At 38.8% G+C, this 25697-nt stretch overlaps 1 protein-coding gene across 16 annotated transcripts in view; it reads left to right on the forward strand.

Annotated features, from left to right (window-relative positions):
* Positions 1 to 25697, forward strand: part of LOC111594467 (heterogeneous nuclear ribonucleoprotein L) — a 132316-nt gene that overhangs the window by 54684 nt on the left and 51935 nt on the right. For 11 of the 16 annotated variants that reach the window (XM_023307779.2, XM_030222735.1, XM_023307789.2 and 8 more), the window contains 2 exons: positions 19394 to 19576; positions 19669 to 19747. In XM_023307779.2, the coding sequence (XP_023163547.2) occupies positions 19394 to 19576; positions 19669 to 19747 (262 nt within the window). The remainder of the gene's footprint in view (positions 1 to 19393; positions 19577 to 19668; positions 19748 to 25697) is intronic. The other 5 variants (XM_030222733.1, XM_030222736.1, XM_030222741.1 and 2 more) reach the window with 1 other exon arrangement.

Below are 25697 nucleotides of genomic sequence, written 5' to 3' on the forward strand. Positions count from 1 at the left end.
ATGAGAATAAAGTTTTATGTTTTCTACTTTTAACAAACATTGCTTGAATAACTTTTAAGTTTTATTGTGAGTTGGAAATCACTTAGTCTTACACTGATTACAGGGTATAGGTATCACTCCTACATTACTCTCTTTTATAAAATAAACAATAATTGATTTATCTTATTTACCAATCAATATTAAATTTAACTAAAATCATTTTCTGTATTCTCTTTCTCTTTTTAGGTAAGTTGATTGCCTTTCCATCTGTAGCTTATTAATTTGTGCGTGAGTTTTAGTTATAAGAAAATTATTAAGTATCCTCTTGACTTTGGCGCGCTTTGGTTCGCCTAATCGAAACTTAGCTACAAGCGGAGCACCAATCAATTGGCTGTGGCTGCTTATCAACAAACAAGCCGACAGGCTTAAGTCATCAAAGGCACATCAAACATAGCAGCAACAGCAACAGCAACAAGCATCAACAAATCCAACGCTGACCCAATAAATCACTAGAAATTTTCACACAAACAACACTCGAATATAATCTTTGAAGTCCCCGAGGGTAATACAGCAGACAAAAAGAAAAGCATACGAAAAAAACTGGTGAAATATGAAGCAAGAAAGAAGGAAAAGCTGATATAAGGACCCAAAACTTGCTGCGTAATTCCCACGATAATAATCATAATAAAAATCAAGCGTGCGATAAAGCATAAAAGCAAATTACAAATAAAATGTACACAAACTTCCTGAAAGGGGGCAACTCGGTGCACTCGATGTGATGCCAGATTGTTCGAGTTGCTGTTGCTGTTGTTGTTGCTGCTGATGATGTTTTTGGGTCCTCGCACATAAAAATAAAAGTTTTTCCGTTTGAGCATATTCCATGAGCGGAAAACTTGCACATTGTCAAAAAATATGCTTCAGCCTGGCCAGCGTTGCCAGACATTTACGACGTGTGTGTGTGTGTGTTGCCTGCCTTCGAGTCTTTTTCTCTTTTTTTTTGCGGCTCACGTAGTAGCCATTTTTTCACTCTTTCGAGAAAACTTTTCTCATAAACCACGCGCACGAATTTCGCACGTATTAGGGTTAAACTGCCGCCGTCGCACGATAGAGGGCGCCACCACTTGGCGTTCAAAAATGATTTATGCTGATGAATTACTTGAAAATGTCATTACATTAAAAACGGGCCAAAAATTCATTAAGTTGTCAAATGCAAGTCAACACAATACAATTTTTTTCTCCACTTTTTATTTGACATGAACATGACACTTGCACGACGCAGAAGAGCCGATGAAACGGGAGGCTGCGAGCGCTATTGGCGCATAAAAATTTATTGAAAATATGCAGAAAAAGAAAAGAGAAAATACGAAAAAAAAAAACCTTACGAAAATTAGATTTTCTGCAGAGGCGGCAGAGCGCCCACAATTGAAATGTCAAAGTGGGCGCCAAATGCTGACTGATTGGCATTAAATAGATTTTCGGGGATATAGGCCTTGGCAACAGCAATGCATATGATATGATGATAGTGCTTAAGAGATTTACCAAGAAATGTCATTGAGAAAATTTGCCAGAAATCTTGAAATATATTCTCGAAAGGTATTTGCTAGCTTACTTATGTATATATATACATTATATAAATATATATTACAGTTATGATATTAGAGCACAGGAGGGATTGACTGAAATAGTCAATGATGAAAATATATCTATATAAATATATATTAGTCAACAGTATTTAAAAGCATTGTGACACAATTTGATTATTCAGAATAATTTTGATTTTATTTTATTTTTATTTTAAATATTTTTAGCTAAATTTAAAAGCCAACCACACCATAAGCATAACTCTTGCTTGAAATCCCCAACCATTATAACAGTTGTATATTCAAAATTGGTCACTTGGTAAATGTCGTTCTCTCGAATTTTCAAAATGTTTTCTGTTTTACCCGGATATGGAATTGCAATTGCAATGACTGCAGCCATTGTGTTTCCTGCACGAAATGTGCATTCATAATCCAAAATTATGTGCTCTGCTAAACATTTCGGTTATCAGTCAGCGGCCACTTTCAATAATGTTCAGCAATCTAAAGCCCAACTGCAACTGGTTTTTTTTCCATTAATCAAGCTGACCGAATTTGGCAAATAAAGCGATTGACAGACTATAATAATGATCTGTACTTTTTATTTAGTTGAAAAAATAACTTAGCACTTAAAATAATATTTTAGAAATCTTTTAAAAGTTTTTAGTAGTATTTACAAATTTTTACATATATATTTAGCAATTCAAAAATGTTGTAAAATATTATGAAAATATTGAAAATTTTTTTAAAGATATTTTTAAAACATTTTAAAAATACTTTAAAAATATTTTAGCTTGTTTTATAACATGTTTATAAATTTTTAAAAAAAATTGTAGAAATTTTTTGAAAATATTTGAAAAAATTTTTTAAAATTTTTTAGATTTTTTTTTGTGAAATATATTTTTTTAAAATTCATAGTCATTTAATTTTGGATAAGATAGCTCTGCTCAGGTTCTCTTAAGTTGGAAAATCAACATGTTCCATTTTCATTTACTAGACTAGGGTATTTAGCACTGTTTATTGGCTCGGCTGCAACATTTGTTTCAATCATTTTGCAGCCAACAGCTCGCATGCGTCTCATTGTGCTATTGTGTCCATGCGGAGCGCATAATTAAAACCGCAAATAGTGCAGGCACAGAGACGCGCAGACCCACATGTGATATGTGATATGCATCACTCACACTCACACTCACACTCACACACAGACGCACACCCACAAGAGCTAGCTCCAATGGTCACCATGGCCAACTAATAACAAGCGCTAAAGTCAGTCCAGTCAGCAAATGAGCTGAGTCGAGGGGGTGGCACGCGCGTATAGGAATATGTGCAGAATGTGCAGCAGGCGTATTATTCATTGTTAGCTGACATGTGAGCTTGTTCGCTTGGGCTTCAAACAAAGCACCTTTCGAATTTTAATTATGCGCCTGGCAGTTAATTAGCCGGGCCCAAATGCAAATCCAAATGCTGGCCAGGCTAAAATCATTTAAATGCTGTGAATCAACCACATTGCGTATACGCCGCATTAAACCTTTAATATAGTGTGTTGCTCATTTATTTCGATTCGTTTCCAAATTCGATTTCGATGCTGGCTGGCTGTGTGGCTGCGGCACACGCCCCGCTGACTATTGTCGCGCTTTAATTATCCAAATTAAAATTTGTCGCATGCCAATTGCTTGGGCCACATTGATTAAGTTGCCCATTTTCAGCCCATTTATTGTGTGCCTTTCAGCTGATTTGGTTAATTTGGCCAACCGAAACAGAAAGTTGACCTCAGCAGCTGCTGCTTTGGTCAATTTGGTAAGAGGCTTTGCGGTTAGCATTGCACTCGTTTGCGCTTTATTAAATTTATTGTATTTTTAGTATGAATATTTCACAATGGATTTGGTGGGCATCAAATGTGTTCGGTGTGTGTCAATGTTGAATAAATAGGAAGCAGCGTAAGCTTTATAAATATATACAATATTCTTCTGTATTATATACTTTATTTCGTTAGAAACAGTTGCCCTTAAAAACTAGCTGAAGCGTAGATGAATTTGGTTTATTTATAAATGGCATATCTTAACCTTTGGCCCTTGTGTCATTATCTTTAGCCATTTTGGCAAAACTATGCCCAAAGGTAAAGCAATGCTTATCAGGACCTATGACAGTGGCCTTTGGCAGGCCTCAACAATTTTTCACCTGCTTAAGCATGCTGGCGACCCAGAGCCCAGCACATAAATACGTAACGTTAACCGCAAAAGCTCTTCTTGTGTGCGTTGTTGCCTAACTAAAATTCTACGGTCAATCAGCGACGAGCTGAGCTCCAAACTAATGCCTAATGCCGACTAAGCCTTTTCAAACAGGCCCGACGGGGTCAGGGTGCAAAAAAATTAATGTCTGCTAATAATTCAAGTGTCGAGGCTGTTGGACAGAAGTGTGCGTAAATATTCTAACGCACAATTAAATGGAATGTGCCATAAATATTGCGTATACGACACGTAAATCAGCAGCCCGTGCAGCGCTCGAGCGCCGCACACCCCCAAAGACTGATTATGCAAACAATTAATCTCGAAAATGTTTATTACCAAAGCCAAAGCCAAGACACACGCATTAGTTAGCACTCCCTCGGGTATATATGTATGCCTGTGCTTAGCCATGGATTCGTTCAGTGTTCTGGTAATTTACGCAGAACTCGGCAAATAAATTGGTTCTTTGTCTTCGGTACGTGCAGTAGAAAATCAATTGTTAAGTGGCTTTTGGCTTGAAGAGTCAACTGCAGCAGCAGCAGCAGCGGCAGCAGCAGCGACAGCAACCGGATGCACGCCATTTTGCAATCACATTAGCCAAAGCTAGCGCCAAAGCAGGAAGTTGCATGACAGTTGTTCTTCTTCTTCTAGCTGTTGTTGTTATTACCAGCCGGAAATGAAAGCCACAGCGGTTAAGAGCAGGAGTATTTGTCGCCCCCAACACTCGCACACTTGGACAACTGGCAACTGGCAACGTCAGTTGACCGCAGCATTAAGGCAACATTTGTTTTCGACACAGCCGCATCTAAAAGCAAAGGAAGAAAAAAATAAACTTAGAATGCCTTGGTTGAGCGTACACGACTGCTAAATGCTTTAGAAAGAAAGCAAATAAAAGAAAAGTTTAACTGAAGACAAGAGAAGAGTGTGAATAAAAGTTACATTGAAATATGTTTGAACTAAGGAGCCTGTAAACCAAATTTGTTTGGCTTACGCTAAATTAAGGGTTACAAGAGGTCTCTGAAGAGATAATATGAATAGTGAATAATAAAAGTTACTGATTTTTTTAGTTGTTTTTTAAGAAACTGTCAAGTCTTAGACCTAACTTATGGATACTGTACGAAAAACATTCCTGACAGAAATCAGTTTATTCTTGTTAGCTCAAGAAATACTTACATTTGCATCAAGTGAACATTAAAATGAGTTAATGATGCTTTAAGCAGTCTGCATAACAAATTTCAGCATTCTAGCTTTAATAGATTCTTAGTTTCGATAGGTCTGGGAGTAGAGCATGAGCCATTTGCGGAGCGCGGCCTGTCAGCTATATGCTTATTAAGCGCTCATACTCTTAACAGTCGAGTATGCCTAATTTGCTCTTTGTACACACTTAATGCCTGCGGGGTATCAGTGATGCCGAGAAAAAGAGAAAAAAGGAAAAGGAAAACTGAAAAATTCTTCTACTCAAGTCTTTGTAACCGAAAAATGTTCAACAATGCAACACAAATTGCATTGCAACCGCAGCAGCAAGCGCGGTTTTTGTCCTCTCAGGGGGTGGGCTTGTGGAGTCTGTTAACCGCAGTTGGGAATAGTTGACCAGTGCAATATTTTGACTTGGTCAGCTTTAAAATCGCCGTACAATGAGATGAAAAAAAAGGGAAGAAAAATGACTTGGGGCCAAGTCGGATGCAAAAAGGATGCAGGCGGGGTTAAAGTGTGACCCTTTGCCTCATTTGTTATGGTCAACGTAATTGGCGTGGGCCGGAATTCAGTGAATGAAGGCGGGCCAGTGTATAAGGGCAAGGCTGCGTTTGTCTTTGCTGCATTTCCATTTCGTTGATTAGGAAGTGGATTATATAATTGACAATGACAAAGCAGAACGAAGCGACATAGTAAGGGAAGAGTAACAGCGAGCACAAAGTGAAATAGAAGAGGTAGGTGTAGGTATCATGACAAAAGGTGCTTGTTAAGTGACATGACGGATTGACAAAAGATGTTGGCTATGATTATGAGATTACGTTGAATTTTCTTCGAAGGATTTTGAGACTTTGTGAAGGAGGAAGAAAAGTCTTCCTCTCTTCCTCTAATTCCTTGTTGAATTTAATAAGTTTATAAATATATTCTTTCAAAAAAGACTCATTAAGAATATATTTTCAGTGCTCACAATTTCTTTCATATTTCTCAAATTTCTATCAATTAAATTCTTAAAGCTTTCATCCTGTCACATCTCAACTCTCCGTGCAACTGCGTAACCCTTGAAGAGCTTTAAATATCATAACTCTCTATCTATTGTGTTACCCTTTGCGCTGCGCTCTTTAAGTCCATCATCAGTTTGCCTTTATCTATTTCGATTTTTCCCCCACTTCTAGTGAAACCCTTTTTGCTGGCACATTTACTGCTAGCGCACGCATAACTAAGATATCTCAGGCTTTTGCCCTAACTATTATAACACTCCTGCTGACTGCACAGAGACGCCCCTAAAGAACACACAGCAGCAGTAGCAGGAGCAGCAGCAGCAGCAGCAGCAGCAGGGGCGGTTAGGTACTCATTTTTAAATGCTTCAACATTGCATAAAATTTGCATAGATTTCTTGCATAGTTTATTTAGCGCCATTGTTGTTGTTATTCTAGTTGGGCACAGTGTCCATTTGCCCGCCCACGACTCACGCAAACAACGTTCCAAATTGTAGGCAACCGTGTGCGTGCACCCAGCAAATGTTATACACACAGTATACATATATATCTAGTATATCTACGTATGTGTGTGTGTCGCTGGCTGGTCTCGCAGTTCATATTATAACTCAATATCTGCGTGAGGCTTTTTTCGATTCGCAGCCGCAACATTGAGCGCGCCCCGCTGCAACATTTATATTCATATATGCGGCGTGGAAATGAATCGTAGCTCAGGATGTGGTCGACGCACCGCAGGACGCTAACCAAACCGAAATGAAAAAGAAAATAGAGAATGAAAAAAAAAAGAAATACCAAACACCCACGCAGGACATTGAATGGCAGCTCTTAAAGTTTTATTTTTTATTCCTTTTTTTTGCTACCTCAGTTTCAGATTTTTTCTTTTTACTTTCGTTTCTATCGTCAAGAAATTTGCATTGCTTTTTACGCGCATTAACATAAGCACACAAAGGTGGCCAGGTGGGCAGCGGGACGAGCGTGCATCTTTCAACGGCTTTCGAATATGTCAAATTTGAAGCACGCACCGTGATTTGCTTTATTTCTGTATTTCACTCTCCACTGTTGTCTGCACTCAAATGTCAAGTGTCAAGGCAAATCAAAGTCGTCGCTCGTTGTCAGCTCCACGCCTGCCTCGCTGGCTCGCTGCCTTTCAATAACTAACTGTCCATATTGGTTCATTCAATTAATGTCAATATGCGTCAATATATTGCAGCTGGCACATGCACGCTAAATATATATATACATATATATATATATATCCTTGGCATCAGTTGGCATGTCCTTTTGTTGCACTAATTGCATCAAGGGCTGCAAAATAAGCTCAATGCCTAATGAGTCGCATTCCAATTCAATTTGCTGTAAATTGTAATTTCGGGTTATGCATTACGCTTTTAATTGGGTTTCGAGAATTACTAATGGATCTTTGTCAGAAAGCTTAAGTGGATTTCAGTCTTGAATTTTGGCGTCTAATGCATATTACAGTTCGATTGTTTTCAATGAGTTGGCCTAATTATTATTTGTGGCTCGAATTACAGGCAGCAACAAGCAAAGCATACAGACAGTATTGTCTAATATGTTTATGAGTTATCTGTTCAATTTTATTTAATAGTGAATAAATTTGAGTGTTTTCTGCATATTTTGTAATCACTTTAAATCTTGTTAATTTTATATGAGTATAAAAAAGAGAAGGCCAAGCTAGTTTTCAATTCGAACGGGCATCAAAAGTTTCTTAATTAAAGAAAAACCAATAGCCAAATGTGGGCAAAACTTGCCTCGAGCTGCTGCAGAGAATCTTGATCAAAAGACAAAATATATTTTTTTTTCAACATTCGAACTTGAAATGAAAAGTTTCGTTGATTAAACTAAAATTGCTTTAATAACAGCTTCTTTTATTGGAACTTCTATCTTTATATATCTTTATATATTATCAGGTTTAATTCTAATTTTATGCTTTTACAACTGCGCTCACATTGGGCTTTATCAGTGTGAAAAATTCCAGTTGCCTTCTCTTACTTAGAGGCAACACCCAACGCCACGTTCAGCAGCAGCCATCGCTGTCTTCATTTCATAGAGTGAGAATTAGCGCCAGAAAGATGCACACTCACTCGCATAATATTTGTAAATTCCTGAGTCTCTCGAGGAGGCATTCACGACAAAATTGAACAGAATTGGGCAACTTAGAAAACCAAGGACTCTGCTATATTCATTTGACAGTGTCACATCATAATATGCATCTATGAATACATCCAAATGATATTTGGGACTATGGATTAGACATGCTCATCTATGTAATTAAATTCATGCATATTCACTTTCCTATATTTGCCATAATAAATGCAGTCTTCATTCAAATTAGTTGTCCACATTTGCTCACGTCTTGTCAGTCAGTTAATTAATGCCGCTGATCGCAAATTATAGAATTAAAAGGGGCATTAGTAATTACAGTAGTCTGTATTTATGTATACTTGGTAGAGGAGGGCCCTTTGTGGTCTTAAGCTGCAACAAATTGTTGCATACGCCAAGGCGGCATTTGGCACTTGATGTCGACCTGAAAGCAGCAGCAGCAGGAGCAGCAGCGGCATCAGCTGCCACTTTAACGCGCACAGCCAACAGTCACGCCCCTAGTTGAAAGGCTCACGCCCAAACACACACACATCCACACCCACCCCAATACACCTAACCACCTATACACACACATGCATGGCCCACTCAATTAACGCAACTCATCAGAGGCGTAGTCGAAAGGTAGAGAGAGGAGGGCGTGGGAGGGGCACTGTGTTTGCTTACGCTTGTATTTGTCTTAACAACTCTTACATACACTCTAAATGGGGTCTGGCCCGGGTGTGAACCTGGCAGCCGGAACTCGGCCTGGATGCCACGTATTCCTGCTACGACTGCTGCTTCTTCTTGTTCTTCTTGTTATTACCCTGCTGCTCTTGTTGTTGCTGCTGCTGTTTTTTTCACTTGTGCTGCCGCTGCCTCTCGCATAATTACTTTGACTCGACTTTTACGACCTTTCCTATGAATTACTCAAGACGAAGTGTTGGGCGCACGTCGCGTCGTCAGCAGCCAGTTGTTGCCAGGATACTGCTCTCTGCCTGTCTCTGTTCCTCTTTCTTTCTCTCTCTCATTCTCGCAGTCCCAGTTTATCCTTTATTTTTACAGTCCTTTGCCTTGTCGTTGCCTTTATTTATTTCTTTAGCCCGTGTGTTTGCCTGCTAATTTCTCTCAGCTGCGGCACACGCACGACGAGTCAACGGGGTTACCAGCCGAATGCTGGAACTAACTGTTGTAACACAAACACACACACACACATACACACAGGCAGACGCAATTGCATAATGCTCAAATATACACGCATCAGTAGCTGGCAGATTGAGCTGTTGCTACTACAGGATTATCAGGTCTTGACATTTGTCACAGAAATGTTTAAAGGTGTCTTATCTATACAGGCAAAAGCTTTCATGATATTTATACATCATTGTAATATATTCTGATGATATACACTATTTCACTACACTACTATATTTATGAATACTTTTGTTTATATATTGAATATATTATACAAATTTTTAGTGTTTCTCCAAATTCTTTTTAATTTGCGTAATTCATACACACTAATATTTTAATGAACAAAGCTGTTTATGCATTGAATAGATTAGATTATACAAATATTTATGGTATTCTCACTACTGTCAGATATTCCTTGGATTTTCTCTATAAAAGGAAAATTTTCAATCCTTTGCTTTCATTCGAAACTGTAGTAAACCCTCTAGCCCATCTCTACATTCAGCTACTTCTAATGCCTCGTCGTAGATTGTGTGTTGTCTGTACACATTTGGCCCTCACTCAAGCTCTTCTCTGCCCCTCAAACACATTAACTGCGTTAGCTTTTTAGCCTAACGACCGGCGCAACACCTTTATCTGTAAGCCACCTACATCTGCTGCCCCCTCTCTTCTCCTTTCCTGTCTCTCTTTCTTGCCCTTACTGTCTCTCTTGTGCTCGTGTCCATCGCATTCGCATTGTTAAACTGAATTTATGCGCCCAGCAGCAGCTGCGTCCACTGCGTCGACTAACGATACTTTTCTTCTTCTTCTTCTTCGTCTTCTGCTGCTGCCGCTGCTTCTTTTGACTTTATTCTTATTCTACATTTACTTCTTCTTCTACTTGGATGGGCTGCCATTACGTTTATAATTGTCTTGTGCAACTTCTGGCTATTCACAGCTATGTGGCATGGCAACACCTGTGTGCCACCCACAAAGTCACCCAGCGAGCCCCTAGGAAGTCGTTACAAGCGCGCTCCTTACTCCTGCTCTCGCTCGGTCTGTTGCTCTTTATGTATGCTTCTCAGCTTTTCTCACTCACTCCCTCTCTCTCTCATATGCTCCGTCTCTCAGTTTGCTTTTCACCTTTTGCTTGTTTTACCTTCTTTTTAACTCATGTCTTCTTGGCCACTTTCAGGCTCATTGGCTAACTGTTGATTTTGTTGTCTACTCTTTGGCTCTGCCTCGCCCCCTGATATCCCTCTCTCTCTTCTTCTTCTGTCGATCCGTTTTGCGACACACATTTGCAGCTTTGCATTTCTCTTTATTATTTTTTCTCAGTGCCTTTGGCTTGTTTACGTTTTCACGCTCGAATTCGCCTCTTGTGCTGCAAGTTTCAAGCAGCAAAATTTTAAGCCAACTTCAAACACGCACACATTAAGCGGGCTCCTGCCAGTCCCCCATCCGGGGACACCCTTATTATTCGATGTGCCCACAAGTTTTGTGCTCAGCTCCTTCCTTTCTTAGACCCAGTTCCGTTTCCTTTGCTTTCAACGCTCTTCTGCTCTGGATGCCAGCCTGCTCTTTGTGCCACATAAATTTGGTTTAAAATGTATCTTGTGCTCTCGAACTCTCAGCACTGCCCCTGCGGCTTACACCACCCCACACCCCTATACAGTGTGCTGCTGTTCGTGTCCTGGACTTGGTCCTGGTCCTGTAGTTGCTTTCTTTTCATGTTGCTGCTTTGTTTTGTGTGTGCTCAGTTTCAATTTGAACATTTTAATGTTGTGGTCATAAAATTCTTTTTATTGGTTGTAAAACCCACTTTGGCAGCCCTGCCACGGCACAGAGGGTGCAGTACAATAACAACAGCAACAACAACAAAAATTAGCAGTCTCTTTGCCTGGCTACTTAAGAGCTGCGTTAAGGTGCGATAAGGATGCCAAAGTATTTGGCAAATTAAACGAGTTGCGTTTTTTTCTTCCTTTTTTATGTCCGCCGGGTCATTGGGCTTTATACTACATATTTATGGGTATCCACACACACACACACAGACACAGATTTTTTTTGAGAGGTCTGTCGCAACATGAAAGTCATTTGCATTTCAAATTTAATTAAAATACAAATTGAAAAAAATAATATACATATATATATGTATGTAAAATGAAATCAAGTGAAAGCCAGACAAAATTCAATGGCGAGCTGTAAATGTGAACTTCCTCTAAAGATGTAAAAGAGGGAAACATTTAAAAATGTCGACGGAAGTCTTTAAAACGTAATAAGCAGACAATAAAATATTTCATAAAATTACTTCATAACAGAAATGCTAAAGGCGAGAGGCGTCAATGAGGAGAGCAGGTAATAAAACTGATAACAATGCACGTTTAAGGATAGGCAACAAAGCGGAAACGAAAAAGGCTGGCAGAGAAAAAAAGGAGCTGATAAAGTAGAGTCGAAGGAGCATATAAAGCAAATTAAAATATATTCGTTCTTAATTCGCCTAGATTGAATCATATTGCAGAAACTAGCCGAATTGAGCAAGTTTACAAAATATGTAAATCGAAAACATTAAATTGCTCCATTATAGAATGGCGGAAAGCATTTTGATGGCATTCCATTTCCTTTTTGCATTTTCGATAAATTGACAAATTTACATAAAACGAAATGGGAATTTCTCCCAGCTGGCAGTCAGGATGGCGCAAACAAATCATAATGCGAGCAAATATTTGTATTTTTGCTATCATTTCATTTGCGCGCACACGTCCCGTGTGCTTAAACTTCGGCTAACTATAAATTAGCATAATGCAAATTATGAAATTATGGAAGGCGGTGGGCGGTAGGCGGTGGTCGGCGTGCGGCGGTCGGCAGTAAAAATATTAAAATCGGGTCCAAACAAAATGTGCATAAATCGAGTGGGAAAAGAAATGTGAGAAAGTGACCGGGCGAACACGAGAAAGTCGAAGGAAAAGCGCCGCAGTCCATAGAAAATGGATCACAGAGAAAAACTCTGAAAGCTGAAGGAAGTGAAGGCAACAACTGAGACATTTCCGGCGTGCGCTATTCAAATTGAGAGATGTCTGCGAGCTGAAAAGCTGAAACTGGCAATAAAATATGATCATTAACACATAATTGAAGGCGCAACACAGCAGCAGCAGCAACAGTAGCAACAACTCTGCGAAGTTGCCTTTGGGCCACGTTGCTATGCTGCACTACAATTTACGTTTACAGATAGCTCAATTAAATGCTAATAGATAGCTCTCGATTAGAAGCTGGGATAATGGAGGGAGAGAGCCTGTTAAGGTTGATATATTATTGTCTTGAATGGTCCCCGGGGATATCTGCTTACAAATTGTGTAATTCAAGTGAGACACTTGAGAAGTGAAAAGCTTTCTCTGAATCCTAAATTAACAATAAATTTAGATTTATGATGTACTTAGGATTATATTTTAATTTAGGAGGTGAGAGCTGAAGGTTGCCAGCTTAGAAAATAAAAAATCATTTGAATATACTTTGAATATACATGCCTTAAAATAATCTCTTTATAGTTAAAGTATTTAAATAGTAAAGTAATCTCTGTTTATAGACTCTCATCCCATCTATTTAGATTTGTAGCCAACTTTAGCTGCTTACAGCTTAAATTAACTTTAAATTGAAGCTCCATTCATAGGCAAAGGCAAATAGACATTTAACTTAAGTTAAGCCAACGCACCATTTAATTCTCAACATAAAAAAGTATTTCCTTTCGCTGGTATTACTTTTGTCATGGAGGAAACGGCAGTCAGTGCTGCATTTTATCTGCACTTTTATGCAGAAAGACGTAAATTGTTAATATATGGCTGTGACTGCTGTTGCTGCTATTGCTGCTGGGGCCAGGTAGCTTCTTGGCATTGTCAACGCTTTGTAGCCTTGATATTTTATGCCATTTGTCTTGGCCAGCTGCATTATGAGAAACACGTTTGGATCGCGCTCTTTCTTTGTCTCTCTCGTTTCCATTGTTACTCTCTCACTCTAATTTCGCTTCAATGTTGACCATGTTTCAGTTGTTGAAGTCAATGAACTGTTGAAATTCGCGTTGCCCCAAGGCGGCGCAGCGTCGAATTCAGCCAGGCGTGGGGCATCGCAGCAGGGGCAAGCGGGCTGGCACTTTAATTTCTTTTCTGTTATTTTTTGCCTTTTTTGTGCATTTGAATTTCTTATTGACCTATTTCTGCTGGTGGCAGCCGCAAACGCGACCCGTTCTCGTTCAAAGCCCTTTTTAGAAACCGGTTACGAGTAATTTGCAACACTTTTGGCTGTACGCATGCAACAGGGGCAACAGCAGCAGCAGCAACGACAGCAGCCGTAAGGTCGCTCCTCAATCTTCGCCGTCTCGGCCATGGCTCAGTGAGTAACTGCGTCTACGTTCGGGCCGTTGCCTTTTTCTTCTGCTTTTGCCGTATTTTTCGGTTTTTTTTTCTTCATCGCTTTCCTGTTGCCTGCTACCAAGTGCCGTTAGTCGTTAGCCAACCACTTGACAATGCCAGCTAACTGGTGTGGCAAGTTTCTGGACGCGAAGTTCGTGTTGCATTCGTCGAGAGTAACTCTTGCAAATCATTACGACACATTGAACAAAAAATTGAGCAGCATCTATCGCTAAATGCCTGCGCAAAGAAAATATTCACTTTCACTTTTCTTGAGCTCATTGTCCTTAAAAGCTCTTAAATCAAGTGCAAAAAATATTCAAAATAAAAAAAAACTCTTAAAGATCTGACAAGGAAAATAATGAATAATGTTTTCATAATATATTTTTAAATTTCCATTAAATATATTTAAATTTTAAGACAAGTTCACTAATATTTGTTGAATTTTATATTTAATTAATTTTTAATTGAATTTAATCAAATTAAATTTCTAAAACTTCTGAAATATGGTTCTTGCTTTAGTTTAAAAACGATTACTTCAATAAAAAATACTTGCTGCTATGCTAGCGTAAATATATAAATCTTACTTAAGATCAAAGCACAGCTTTGGTATAAAATAGTTAAGACAGACAGAAAACTCGCATATTTCTTGCTTTCTCTTAAGCGTTCATAACACCATTTTATAAGAAATCTCAGCTCAAATTTTCCACATATCTTTTGCTCTCCCAGTGCCATTAATCCATATGCTATCATCATTATTTTCAGCTCTTCAGAGCTATATAAGCTAAGCCATAGCTAACAGTTTGAGCCTCGCTTGTGCATTCAGAGCAGACTTTCACATTGCTCGTCATATGACATAAATCGCAATATTTTATGACATTAGCTCTCTCTTTCTATATCTCTCTCTCGTTCTTTCCGAAATTGATAATCAAATAAAGGCCAAGTTCTTTTGACCACTAAATTGTTGATATTAGAACTAAGCACACAATATTATTAATATTTAATGCGCTTGCCCCGAAATGAACATGAAGAAGACGTAGAACATTTTATGAGACGGCATTTTTATCAGAAGCAAACAATAATATGAAGCAGTCAGGTTGCCAGAGAGGGGAGGGAGGCACGTTGACGAACCTGGTAAAGCGGCTTAAATTGTTTGCCTGTCGCTCGGCTGGTTGCACGAGCTGCAACCCACCCACACACCTGCGCCCCGCAGCCCTTTGTTCCTGTTGTTGGCCTTGCTGTTGCTGTTGTTGTGGTTGATTTAATATTTAGCACGCCGGGACACAGAGCTCTGGGGGGAAGCTGACCATGGGTGCCCGGGCCGTTGGGCTGGGCGTAGGGTAGAGGGGCGCCTGCCTTAGTAAAATTTTAATGCGCTTTTGATGATGGCCATAAAATGGCCAAACAAAATGCATGTGGGCAGCGTCGGCAGCTACGGCAGCTATGGCCAGGGGGCGTGGTCCGTGGCATTGCATGTAGAATCTGTGCGCTAGATAAAATATTAATTTATTTTTTCTTTTCTTGTTTTTTTGTTGTTGTTTTGTTTGCTGTTTTGGGGCACGTCGTATCCTTGCGGCTATTGCAGCGCACAGTTATAGTGGCTCATAAAACTGTACGTACGCCAGAGAGCACTTATTTTTAAATAACTGTTTCGTGTTCGCCGCAGCCCTATCTATCTGCCACGCGCGCCCCGCGCTTCACTCCATCTCGCCTTCAATCGCTTAGAGAACGTGTTATTAATATTTTCATTTTTGCTTTTATTTTGACGCGTTTTATTTGCGTTTTCTCTCTATATATTTTTCTGTGTATTTTATTTCCTTTTTCTCAGTTTTATTTCCACGCCTTTTGCATTACTTATGTTCTGTTTATTAATTTTAGCGCCTGGCTCGTGCTTAAGTTTTTTATGTTTTCTTTTTTATATTCATTTTTTCGCCTGCGCTTGACAGTGGGTCAGTGAAGTTATCGACCCTCCCAAGCAGCCTCCCATTGAGCGTGCTGTATTTGTATATAATATTTGGTTTAGCCCGTTTTATGCAAAATTGAAAATGTTTTTCATTTCTGTTTGGCTTTTGCATTTCGTTTATGTGCGATTGAAAAGAGAATATGTAAAAATGATTTAAGAGCTAAAATTCTCAATTCAAGTGAACACTTTAGCAGGTTTTGCTTTGCCTTTGCCTTTGCTTTTTGAGTTTTACAATTTCCGTTTACATTTTGTTTTCTGTTAAAAACACAATTTAAGTGAATTGTTTAGAATTTTAATTTAAAAATAATTATTAATTATAATTATAAGAATTAAAATAAATAAATAATAGTTAATAAAAAAATAATAATATTAAATAAAATAAAATATTAAATAAATAAAATAAAATAAATATTAAAAAAATAATAATATTAAATAAATAAAAGTATAATAATAATAAATTAAAATCAAAATAATAGCAAATAAAATAATGATTATATTAAATAAAATATAAATATAATAAAAATATTAAATAAAACATAATAACAATAATAAATAAAATAATAATATAATTAGCCTATTAATTAGGCTTTTCAACTTACTTCGATCATCGCTTCACATAGCATTATTCTCACTTAATATTGAATATATTTGCAGCATTTCTTATTTCCCCCATAAAAATTTCTATGTAAGCCGAATGTTGCTAGTAAAGTCATGCTGAAACAGCAGGGCCTTGGGTACTAGTCACTTCTTTCGCTGTTTTATGAGCCACATTTTCATTTACTAGCACACACAGCCTTACATACTGAGCAAGCATATTAAAGTGTGTGTTCTATTACTTAATTATTAATAATGCCTGCTCATCGCTTCGCACACACACACACAGACAGCCACCCACACACAAACACACACACTCTTAACACCAGTCAGCTGCTGTGATGTCCACAGCTTGTTTCATTGAAAGAAAAACAAGTATTTCCTCTTTCGACTTCGACCGCTTGCACCACAGAACTTTTCTAATTAGTTTTTGCGCACAGTGCGCTTTATAGTTATGCATTTTACTTCTTGGCCGAGTTGCCAGCTGCAAGTAGAGCGCCAGCAGTGGCTGGTCCCAAGTTGACTTTATTTTTTTCACAATTTTCCAGCATTTATTGCAATTTACACGAAGTCTAGACCGGCTCTTCGGTTGGACATGTGGGTGGACGGTCGAAATGTGCGCAATTATTGTAAATGTCGCAATCATTGAGCAACTGAGAAAAGTGCAAAAGAAATAAATGAGTCTGCTTAATGAGAGAGACAGCTTATTCAATGAACGAATGAATGAATGAATAAATGAATGAATGAGTGGCGCGTGCTGCTCTCTGATATGCTAAAAGCTGAAAGCAGCTTTCCGCACTGACCGTCTGGAGTTGATAATGCATTGTCCTGGAGGGCAAACGTGTGATTATGTTATCATGGAAGGCAACGTCAGTTTTGTAATTTGAGCGTATTTACCGCACTGGCATTGTTTGCTGGTAATTGGAGAGGATTAAATATGACTCAAGTATAGCCACAGCTGAGTGTGCTGGAGTGAACTAATGTTTGTGTGCCAAGCTACGCCAATTAATGCAAAGCAATTTCCCATTGCCATGGCAAACACTTCAAAAGCAGTTGAATTGCGAGCACTGAACCCGAAGAAGATTTGAAAACCAAGCACTGCTTATACATACAGAGACCGAGAGAACTGTCCATGGAGAGCATAGGCCAAGCAGAATAATTTGTTCCTTTACTCATAAATTAACTTCGTCTTTCTGTTTTCATCAATAACTTGTTTAGGCTATGAGATCTCTTTCTAACTAGCTTGCAGCAAATTAAAATTAATCCCTGCTAAAAAAAACACCCCCGCACGCAGAAACGCCTCCCTCAAGGCTGCCTTTTAATCTTCATTTTGCGCTAAGCCCAGACACAAAGTAAAAAAATAAAAACAAAAATGAAGCAAATTCTTTAGGCCGCCTCTTATAAGCCACTTAATCAAGCCTCCATTCGCAACGCACAGCCATTCTTTGGGCTGTCAATTACTGCGTTGGCTTCCTCCTTGGAGTGGCCCTTTTCTTGTTGATTGGAAAATCTGTGCAAACATTTTCAACAAGAGCGCAAAATTTGTTGTGCCCGACTTATCGATGAATTTCATGAATAACAAAATATATTTAGCCTCAGCACTCTCGACAAGATTTATGTGCCTCGTGAACGACGCGGCCCAAAGACAATAAGCGAATCCACTTCCAGCCCCATTCCCTAGCAGGAAAACTTCAACAAATTGAACATTTAACCCATTACGATGGAACATCCTGGGCGCCTCTTGAATATTTTGCGCTCTTAAATGAGCAAATAGAAACGCAGCGAAATGAGACGAGGACGAGCATTTTGCAGCTTAAATTTAGCATAAATTTCCATGGCAAGAGCCAAGAGCGACTCATTATAATTTGCCATCAATTCAAAAATATATATAGGCAAATATATATATTTAGAGTATTATGTATTTTGTTAAGTCTTAAGACACGTCGCGCTGCCTGGCGGCTGCTTGGAAAACTCATTAACGTAATTTTCGAAAATTTATAAATGTTAATTGGAAAATGTACTTTCGGCTCGGCTCGCCTCGTCTGAAAATTTGTTCGCACTTGGCCCTAGACAATAACTGCTTATTAAATTATGCTAATGAGTTTTACCAGCGCCAACTGTCAGTGAAAATGCCAACAATTTTTCGGGTCTATTCTGGCGGCGGGCACAGGCGCAGACTGGCGAAACTGTAAACCAACCAAACGAAAAATTCCAATTATCGGACCAAAAAGAAAAGCACGCAACAAAGCAGTTAACTACAGATGCCAGAACTTTAAATGTGCTGCTATTATTTTTTTATATATCAAAAAGCAAAAAAAAAACGAGAGTGAAAAACAAACAGACGAAGATTAAATATTCGAGAAAATGAATCATCTTACCGGACTTAACAATCTGAAAAGTTTTCAACAACATTTTCTATTTACATAGCTTAAAAGTAAATGAAAATATGAAAATATTAGCTGCATTATAGATACTCAAGTTTCGTCGTATTTTGAGTGCATGCTCAAGTTTTATATATATATGTTTTGTGATGCTCTTAAAGAATTCATTAGAGCCACACATATTGTATTTTCTTTTCAATAACTAGAAATGATTTCGCTATCAGAAGCAGTCGAAGAGAAGTTTGTATAAATTCCGAATGGCTTTTATTATAGCTGCTACTAAATTCCTTTAAAACCTGTACCTCAATCGTGTCAAAGATTTGTTTTTTTTCTGCTTAACAAATTAACGTTGTCGAACCGATTCGAAATGCCATGTTATTGCCAGCTCGACTGGCAATGGTTTCAACTGAAATGTCAGCCATTCTGTGTGCCTATGTGTGCGTCGATGTATATATCTGTATGTGTGTGCTAGTGACTGCAGCCATTTTTTGTTGCTGTTGCTTTTGTGTCTGCTGCTGCTGCTGGTGCTCGTTTATTAATTAGTCAGAGGACAATGCAGGAGAGTAGGCCGGGGGTCAACAGAGAACTCGTTGCCAGCTTTTTGGCCCGTTTTTGCTTTTATTTCTGCTTTGTTTTATTTTCTGTTTGTGTGTATGAGTGTGTGTGTGTGTGGATATTTGTGGTCGGGTTGTGTTATGGGCGTGCATATGACAGTTGAGGCTGCCAGCGGCAGAGCCTTTCAATTTGATGTTAACTCTCGACTGGCTTCAATCTCAATCTCAATTTTAATTCCGTTTGGTTTTCTTTTTTTTATTTGCCTTTTGCAGGATGTCTTGCATAAAATTTGCAATCCACATGGCCAAGTGCTGCGCATTGTCATCTTCAAAAAGAACGGCGTTCAGGCCATGGTTGAATTTGATAGCCTTGATGCGGCTACACGTGCACGCGAGAATCTCAATGGAGCCGACATCTATGCCGGATGCTGCACTCTCAAAATTGACTTTGCCAAGGTGAGCTCTACTCAATTATCTATTCTCTGTCACCGATTATAATATTTACACATATATATAAATATTTATCTAAATATATTCACCTTTTATAGCCGGAGAAATTGAATGTTTATAAGAACGAGACAGACACTAGCTGGGACTATACCCTGAGCACAGGTGAGATTCAACCAAGTGCGTTCACATTTTTTACTACTATTTCTTATTAGTCGATAAGTGTACCTATGCACCCCACAGAGTATACTATATATATCTCTCTCTCTATCATATGAGTACACTAAACAACATTGCGCATATTCTCATAATACACACTGATTATACACACTCTCTCTCACACCCACGAGGAGAAGAAGAAGACACACATACTTGCTTTTTATTGCCCACATGTGGAGAGAGTTGCGTAAATATATATATACATCATTTTATATATATATATGCATAACTCTGTTTGGCCAATTAGTTGGCTAAATATGTTTTTTTTTTGTAAATTAACTTTTAGGTAAAACGTAAAAGTTTTGTAAACATTTTCAATTGCCAGTGACACACACACAACGTTTTTATTTAAATTCAAATTTATTTAGCGATTAAACTTTGACACTCAAGTGTTAAAATTTATAAATAACATATCAAAATGTCGAGAGCGACAAGGCGTATACGTATATTTAATTTAATTACAATATTCACGATGAATTAAATCTATAAATAGATCAGGCTATACAATTTAATTACATTTAACTTTTTTGTATATATTTATTATCTATTTTACACACGCTGTAAAATATTGAATAAACCTAATTAATTAATTGTAATTTTTATTTTGATTTTTATATATTAATAATTTCTTTTTATTTATTTATTGAACGTTTGGAGCTTTTATTTGTATATTTTCGAGATAAATTATTTAAAAAGATTTTTTATACACATATAAATGTTTTCTGATGGTGAATAAACATATGTAGCTGGCCTAAAGCTGTGCCACCCGGCGTATGCTTAATATTTAACTGAAAGTTTTCGCACTTTGCCCTGCGAGTGCTTGGAAACTGAAACGCCATACGGCATGCGTTACGTCACGTATACGTAATATTTATGTGAAATTTAATTTTATAAAATTTTTCTCGAATCTATTGAGCTGATTTTTTTGGGTTTACCTGTCGTATGCTTAATATTTCAAACAATAAACTATCGCACACAAGTCTGGACCCTTATCATGGTGGTCTTGACGTATACGTAATATGAATGGTTTACCTGGCGTATGCTTGATATGTAAGGATAATATTGTGATGCTGCAGTCCTTTGTGTTTGCCAGAGAATTTTTTCTTGTCTGATTTTCTTTCGGTTTTACATATTCTTAAAGGGAGAAAACTCTGTGATAAGCATACGTGTCGTATGCTTAATATTTGCTGATGTCTTTAACAGCTGCCTGGCTTACTGGCTGGCTGGTTGGCTTAAAGCCTTTCCGACTGCCATTGCGCCTGTCACACAGGTCATGGCATGCATAATGCGCCATCGAGTCACCGTGTCGCAGCTCTAATTGCCGCAAGAGCTCCTAGCGTACAACAACATCAAACATTAATGCTGCTCAAGAGCACGAGCGTCGTCAAAGTTAGCAAAGCAACAACAGGCAACGCCCAACCCCAGCGCGCCCGCCCCAGTCATAATATTGGCCACATCAAATGAAAGCCAGCCACAGCAGCACCTGGCACCTCTTGGCACCTCGTTTCCTTCCGCTCCTCCTCGCCACATGCAACGTGCTGCGGCACATGTCTCGCTTTATGACAGTCGACAAAGTTGCGCGCGTTAAATGCCATTTTTAATTTTTATATTTCACTTTGAATAAAAATGAAATTAAACGCTCGTTGTTGTTGTTGCCGTTTCTGTTGCTAGCCTGCGTCGGTTCGTTGTCTGTTGTCTGTTGTGTGTTGTGTCGCAGACAGCGAGGCGGCAATGTTGTCGTGCAATTTGCCCGAACTTCAAAAGGCCGACAAACTGCAGAAAATCTGCCATTCGCGCGACATGCGGCACTTCCATTCCCCCTTCGTTACACATTTCCTTCTGCCGCAGCAACATTGCAAATGTCAACGGCAACAAGCAGCAGCAGCAGCAGTGGCTGGAATGGCCAAAGCCACAATAACTCAGACGCTGCAGCCCACTGAGTGCCCACTGTCATATTTTGCTACTTTTTGTTGTTGCTGTTGCTGGACAAACTTTTTTTAGGCTGTGGCATGCGCCTTGCATTCAACTGTTTGTTGTTGTTGTTTGTTGTTCCTCTACTTGTTGTTGTTTACACTGCATTTGCATGCCGCGTCAGCAGCAGCAGCAGCAGCAGGTGGAGCTGAAACGAGATGCGAGGAGCGTGCTTGCTTGTGGTGTCTGTTGCATTGCACTTAGTCTCCAGACCAGTGCTTTTGCTGTAGCCGAGTCCAGTTGCCATCAATGAATGCCAAAATGAATGAACTTGGTGGCAGCCGGAGTCGGCTAGGCGGCACTAGTTGCCGCAGCATCTGGTGCCACATTATGTGGGCGTGTAAATTAGGACCGGACACAGACAGCCAGAGATAAAGGCAGAGAAAGAGAGAGAGAGCAAGAGGGAAGCCAACTCTTTGACATGTCGCATAATGAACATGCCACAATGATATGTGGCCAAAGGCGCACGGCGCCACATAACTGTTTTACTTCGCTTCTTCTGCTTTCGGTTAGCTCCGCACTATTCTTCATTGGAAAATTGTTATAGAGTGCTTTATTCCACTGCAATTTATAGCTTTGTTAGTTTGTCTTTGCGAATATTGCATTTATAAAACCAAAACTTTTTAATTACTATTCGAGTTATGAACAACTTTAGCTTCAATTAAAAGTTTATAATAAATTTGTGAGCTTTTACCTCAACAAATATAGCCCTTTGCCAATGCTTAAACATTAATATATAAAATTGAAATCGTTTAAATATTTTATTAAAGTCTTCAAGCTCAGAGCAAGTTTAAGTTAAGAATTTTTGTTAAATTTTGTATACACTTGGATCAGCTCTAACTACTTCTGAGAATTTTCTTTGTTAGTTCAACTTAAATATTCATACTGTGACCGTCATGTCATGTTCATAACTATTTGTTATGAATTTGCAATTAGTTGAGACTAATCTAAATTTATGTAGTCAGAACTTTGCTTTCGTTTTCTTTAATTATGCAGCAAAGTTAAGTCAGGCCGCCGCCTAATCGAATGCAAATCAATAGCAATTTTTGTCCCAAGTAAGCTTTCGCTTGCAGTCGGACCCCCACTGACCTTCGACCTTATATGACAGGCATTATAAACTGGTCTGCGCTGGGTCTGGCCAATCAATAGAATTCATTAAAAATGCTGCCGTCGCTGTTGCTGCTGGTGACAGGGCACGCCCACAACTGACGCACAGCCATAAATTGTGCATGACTAACAATAATAACATCAACAACAACAAAGAAGGTAAATGGAAAAGACAAAACAAAGGCGATAACAAGTTAAATATCAAGTGAAAAATGCAAACAAAACATTTGCATAGGCCAGGCTAGTCGAGATGGAATCGATTTGCAAGACGTAACGAAAGCAGTTATAAAGTTGTTTTTAAGCACCGTTTCCCGTAGTTAACACAAAAACCTAACCTCAAAAACAAACAGCCCCAGTAACTAACCGCACAAAAAATATATATAAACTAACTTTATCAACTCTCTCTAGTATAGCAGTAAAAAAACAAATAGAATTTGTGTAGTATTTGCATTTGCCAAGCGTCAGGGTCGCCTCTGGCTAACCAAGCTGACAGACAGACAGATAGATAGATATATTTTATATATATATATATATATATATATATACTAAGGGTTGACTTTTAGAGGTAGCGCTTTCGCCTGCATATTTACGAGTGGCTTGTGTCTGCCCAGCGAGTCACTAGTCACTTCACGTGCAATTTTATCTATGCGCGCGGTTGGCGTTTTGTTAATTTTCCACTCATTTTCCATGGCATCCTACTTGCGGTTTTTGCTCCGTCTTCCCTGCCGCCCTTTTGACTGCTTCCGTTTCCGTGCTGCAGTCTAGCTTCTTCTTATTCTTGTATTTAGATAGATTCTTATGCTCGTCGCATTTGGGGCATGCTTCGTGCTGTCACGCGATGTGTTCTTACGTTTTGCTTCTTTGTGGGCGAACAGTTCGCTCTTTATTTGACAGCAAATTGTTTTTTCTATTTTCGCTCCCTCCTTTTTTAAGTCGATGAGTTGCTTGAGTTCCGTTTTATTTTTCTTACTACCTTTGTTAGCCAAGGACGTTCGATTTTTAGTTTCGCTTGACAAACCGACAAATACGTGCAGCTAGTTCACGTATACGTAATATCTAGTTACGTATACGTAATGCAGTTGTGGACTGGGCTCCTTTTAAGTGACACTTTTTGGGCACTCGATGGGCTGGGCTTTTGGCTTATTATGGACACATTAAGGCCTGGCAAAGAACTTCCTTCGGCTGACATTCCTTAAATAATACAGTCGAATTGGGTTTTGTGGCTTTCTTTTTAGCTAAAGGCCTAAACTTGTAATAAATTTGTTTGCCCTCCTTGAAGTAGGAGTTGTAATGATTTGTGGCCAAACTTTCAGAGCGCTTAAACTTCTCTTTCCTGGTCGTCGTTCATATCCGTAGCTTAATTATATTTTTGTTTATATGCATATACTTATGATACAGTGCAGCCCCTAACCTCGGCTCGCTGCCCCCCATTGTCATGCGATCAATCACTTTAATACAAATATGGCCAAAGTAAACATTTCGTCCGGAAAACTCATAACAGCTGACACATGCGCCATTTTCTGCTGCTATTATCGTATCAGCTAACAAAAGCAAGCCAAATGCCATCCCCCAAAAACTATGCTATAATTAACCACAAAACTGGTAGCGGCGACCTCGGCGCCCTTTGCCTTCGGTGTTTTGTACAAAACCACAACACAGAGAAAAACCTGCATTGTAATGGATGTCATTATTTATTTATGAATGCATGACAATAACAATAACAATGTGGCGTAATAAAGCACGCTGGCTACGTTTGCGAATAGATCAACTAAAGATACCCTAGAAAATGATATAAAAATATATATATGTGACAATTGCTAGGGAGCAGCTTTAGCGCGTTCTTTGATCTTGCAATTTTCCTTTTTATAATACTTAATACTTAATCTCATGCCTTAGAGCATATGCTCACTAGTTGTTCTTAGTTACAGAGTATATTAGTTACCACAAAGACACGATATAGTTACTGAAATTACAATGAAAAATAACCAACACATAAAAATAACAATCAAAATAGCGAAAGTCATCAAAAACAGAAACAGAAAAAGAGAAAAAAACGAAACGCCAACACGAAACACATTTAAAAGTCGCATAACAGAACAATTTGAATACTGAGAAGCGCAGAGAGGGCAGCTGACATAAAACATGACAAAACTACTTTACGTTTATGATTAAATCATGCCTGACGGAAAGCGCACGCAGAGCAGCCAGGGGCTTGGAGGAGTGCAAAAGGTGTTCCCAGTTTTATGATGTGACTAGCAGGCGATGGCACACACAACTATCGAATTAAATGAGCATAAATAATTCATATGGAGCAACACAACACACACACACAGACACAGACGCAGACGCATGGCTATGTATGCAAATGACAATGACAACCCTAATGCGTTGCGTTGGCAACTCTGTCTGTGTGAGGGCCTGTGATTTCAATTATTACGCAAAGCATTCAACTGAAGGGATGTCTGTGTTGTGGGGCAGTAATGCTACCCTGTAATAGTCCAGATGGGGCATAATGTGCAGGGAATGCAAAAGCCTTTGCTTATATGAATGAAATTCTATTACAGCATTTTTAAATCCCATTCAGTCTTGATCAAACTTTGAAGCCACTAAATGCTGCTGCTGGGTATCTTTTAGTGCTGCACTCCTCGACTTGAGCCAGCGCCACTTGTTATTTATTTAAATTGGAATCGAAGCATGTAAAAAGGAAAAAGAAACATGTTCGTTATTTCATCTGGCCCGACTGGCTGCTTATCCTAAATCAACATTTGTTTGCCCGATCCGTTGCCATAGTCATGGCCATGGCTATGTCCACGTCCTGCAGTGCTTCTGCCTA

The sequence above is a fragment of the Drosophila hydei genome, unplaced genomic scaffold (assembly GCF_003285905.1).
Source record: "Drosophila hydei strain 15085-1641.00,03,60 unplaced genomic scaffold, DhydRS2 tig00000060-arrow-pilon, whole genome shotgun sequence".
In the NCBI taxonomy this organism is placed as follows: Eukaryota; Metazoa; Arthropoda; class Insecta; order Diptera; family Drosophilidae; genus Drosophila; species Drosophila hydei.